Source organism: Lactuca virosa, chromosome 1, assembly GCF_052849685.1.
Source record: "Lactuca virosa cultivar CGN04683 chromosome 1, Lactuca_virosa_CGN04683_v6, whole genome shotgun sequence".
Taxonomy (NCBI): Eukaryota; Viridiplantae; Streptophyta; class Magnoliopsida; order Asterales; family Asteraceae; genus Lactuca; species Lactuca virosa.
The window spans coordinates 96,042,740-96,046,174 of NC_136426.1; the positions used below are offsets into that span (position 1 = coordinate 96,042,740).

Here is a 3,435-nt window from a genome sequence, read left to right on the forward strand (position 1 = left end):
TTGATTTGCATGTAAAAGTATATATGAAATTGAAGAGTTGATTTCTTGATGGTTATAATTCACAGAAAGAGGAAAGTGAGAAGAAAAAGCAATTTAGTCCGGTTGGAGTTTCCATGCGATGATGATGAAGATGAGGTTATTTCACCTTTCCAACAATTATATGCGGAAGGTTTGACTCGATACATATTTTTTGTATTTTATCTCGATAGAAAACAATAACATAATTACATAAAACGTTTAATCTTAACATATTTTTTCTATACGGTCTGGTTTCCGGTTTTGGGCCGGTTCCAACGATCGGTTCTTACCGGGTCCCGGTTCCAAAAATTGATGAAATTTTAGTATCAGTCCCGGCCCGACCGGTTCCATCGGGTACCGGTTCCGGCCGGTTCCCCGGTCCATATGCTCATCGCTAATATTATTGTAAACAACACATTTTTCATTATTTTAATCATTATAGTTTTATTTGCAACGCGTGTGTTTTGTCTAGTTTGAGCATAAAAATAAGGTTGTATCGTACATGGTAATATGTAGAGGTATCATATTAAAAAGAGTATAACTATATATCCGAAAATAGTTCTTTACTCAAAATACCACAACCCTTTAATCCAAAGCCATGAACACCAAAAGATTATTATTTTGGTCGTCAGCAACTGCCATGGCTATCCTTTTCATCAAACTCGCCTTCTACACCAAATCAACCAATATTATATTTTCAACGGGAAGTGAAGTCTTTTCTATTTTCAAAAGAGTTTATGAGCAAACTGGAATTTCTGAGATCTTTTATTTCGTAAGCCAGATTCTTGGCCCAACAATGGGTGATAAGGCCACTTGTGATGAAAATAAGTGGAAGTCTCCACTCATATCGAAGTACAAGGTCGAGCTAGTTCTGACCGTTGATCATTTGGGTTGTGGGAAATTCAAAAGTTTACAAAAGGCAGTGGACGCTGTTCCAGAAAACAGCCAGAAAGCATCCTTAATCATTCTTGATTCGGGCACATACAAGTAATGTCTCCTGATCATGCAATCTTTGCCTTTATAAGCCGTGTTCAATGTGCATTTAAAATCCAATAAAATGCTATTGTTGTGGCAGGGAGAAAGTGTTAGTGAGCCAGAAGAAGACTAATTTGATAATTCAAGGCCAGGGCCGTCTCAAGACAATGATAGTGTGGAATGACACTGCGGCTTCAAGCAACGGCACTATCTACAGCTACACAGTTTGCATTTATGGTAAAAATTTCATTGCTTACGACATCGGCTTCAAGGTAATGCAATTAAATTAAACATAATGGAAGTTTAAAACATAGGTTCTTTTTTTCTTTTTAAAATTAATATGCTTAATTTGTTCTCTGATGGCAAAGAACACAGCTCCTCGTCCAGAGCCAGGTGTAATCGGAGCACAAGCTTTGGCACTGAGAATTGCAGGTGACCAAGCAGCTTTCTATAACTGCGGGTTTTATGGATTTCAAGACACTCTTAATGATGCTGAAGGAAGACATTATTTCAAACAATGTTATATCGAAGGAACAGTTGACTTTATCTTTGGGAATGCTAGATCAGTTTATGAGGTAATTATCACTTCTTCAAGAAAACCTGGATGAAAAGATTTACATGTTTTTAACTAGTTATTTATTTATTTATTTTATAGAATTGTACAATTATCTCTTTAGTCAATAATAAGAATGTTGGAGCTATAGCAGCACAAAAGAGGGAGTCGACTAAAGAGAAAACCGGGTTTTCGTTTGTGAATTGTAAGATAAAAGGAAGAGGTAAGGTGTGGCTTGGTAGAGCTTGGGGTATATATTCAACTATCGTCTTCTCAAAAACTTTCATGTCTGAAGTTGTTTCTCCTGATGGATGGAATGACTGGAGAGACCCCAAAAGAGATCAGTTATGGCTATTTTAGTCTTTCTACACCATTTGTTTCTTATGTTTATCAATGTTACTAACATTTCTTGTCTAATGTTAACATTTATTTTCAGGACAATTTTCTTTGGGGAGTATGGGTGCTCGGGTCCAGGAGCAGCAAGCCATTCTAGGGTTAAATACGCAAAGCAACTGACCCTAGCAGATGCATCTCCTTTCATGAATATCTCCTACGTTGATGGAAATGAATGGATTAAACTGTAAGAACATTTAGAACACATATATATTCAACTTCATGTCATTCCTTGACACGTATTCTAGGACTGGTCAATATGATCTGCGAGAAGCTTGCATGAAGTGAAAATCTATCATGGTTGGTGTTAGAAACGACATCTTCTAGCAGTAAGTGATGAACTAGTATGAGAAGTACTTTGCATTTCATAAGATCCGAGTTTTTTCTTTGATGTAACATACTGAAAAAGGGTTATACAGTTAATAGCACTAGAACAGTAGAATTATTGAAATAATTAAAAAGTTGCTTTTAACATATATAATAGATATATGAAAACTATTCAAATATGATAAATGATGTATATAAGAAACGCTTGTACAATAACTAACTAATGATATGAATGATAATAATGCAAGGGTGCTCGCAACTTCACTTAAAATCACTCATTAATGGCTTGAAAAGGTAACATACATAACACATGCACTTATAGTTACGTGGAGAAACAACGATAAACTTTCCTTCTAATCTTGAAAATGCTAAATAAAAGGTAAAACACCAAAGTCATGGACTTATTTTTTAGACGGCATTCAATAAAAGCATGATAATGGTGATACAATTGAATAAAATGTGATCCCTGCTTCTTTTAAAGTCTTTAAAAATGAGGCCATTTATGAACTTCTAGATTTCCCATATCACCATGATGGCTTCACCTTCTAGCATCAGTTACTATTGAATTACCTTTGTAGTCCATTTGCGAACTTCCAAATTTCCCATGAAGACATGGACTTATTGTTTGGTCTATATAACACTTTATATGTATTGTTACATCAAATATTTCAATTTTCATCCAATTTTAACATTCAACTCTATAGTTCATTAAACTCTATTAAATTCAGTGTAACATATCTTAAATAAATTTAAAAAGTTGGAATTTTTCCTATTGAAAAATTTAAAGGTCATTGAACTCCAAATCTTATTAGAAAAAAAAAATCTTTAGCGACAGAGACATTGTCTACCGTAAATGGCATAGATGCCAAACCATGTATGTTATTGAAAGTTTTGTCATAAAAACAGACAACAAGCATCTATAACCATTTGCATGTCATAATTTTTGACACATTATTTTTTAAATTTTTTTCCTAATCTTTTAATACATTCGTTGTTTGCATCATGATGTTTATGTTTTTATAAAATATATATTTTCTAAATATATTAATATTAAAAATCAAGCATAGTCAATGTCTCATAACACATAAAAAGTATCATAGATACAAATAAAGATAATCCATTACATAAAAAATATAATTTGTCACATACAAAGCATGCATAATACATGT

The 3,435-nt window shown here is 33.5% G+C and overlaps 1 protein-coding gene across 1 annotated transcript; it reads left to right on the forward strand.

The window, feature by feature from the left end:
• The first annotated feature begins 546 nt into the window (after window positions 1-546).
• LOC145105731 (putative pectinesterase 14) lies at window positions 547-2,364 on the forward strand. The gene is made up of 5 exons (XM_079042811.1): window positions 547-1,005; window positions 1,094-1,265; window positions 1,362-1,568; window positions 1,649-1,890; window positions 1,983-2,364. The coding sequence occupies exons 1-5, from the start codon at window positions 617-619 to the stop codon at window positions 2,128-2,130; spliced, it is 1,158 nt and encodes a 385-aa protein (XP_078898937.1). The 5' UTR covers window positions 547-616; the 3' UTR covers window positions 2,131-2,364.
• Window positions 2,365-3,435: the final 1,071 nt, after the last annotated feature.

Bases quoted from the DNA above. Each gene is read 5' to 3' on its own strand.
- LOC145105731 (XM_079042811.1), top strand. From the start codon at position 617: ATGAACACCAAAAGATTATTATTTTGGTCGTCAGCAACTGCCATGGCT. The intron at 1,006-1,093 runs GTAATGTCTCCT...TTGTTGTGGCAG, and splicing joins CTTGATTCGGGCACATACAA to GGAGAAAGTGTTAGTGAGCC. The intron at 1,266-1,361 runs GTAATGCAATTA...CTGATGGCAAAG, and splicing joins CTTACGACATCGGCTTCAAG to AACACAGCTCCTCGTCCAGA.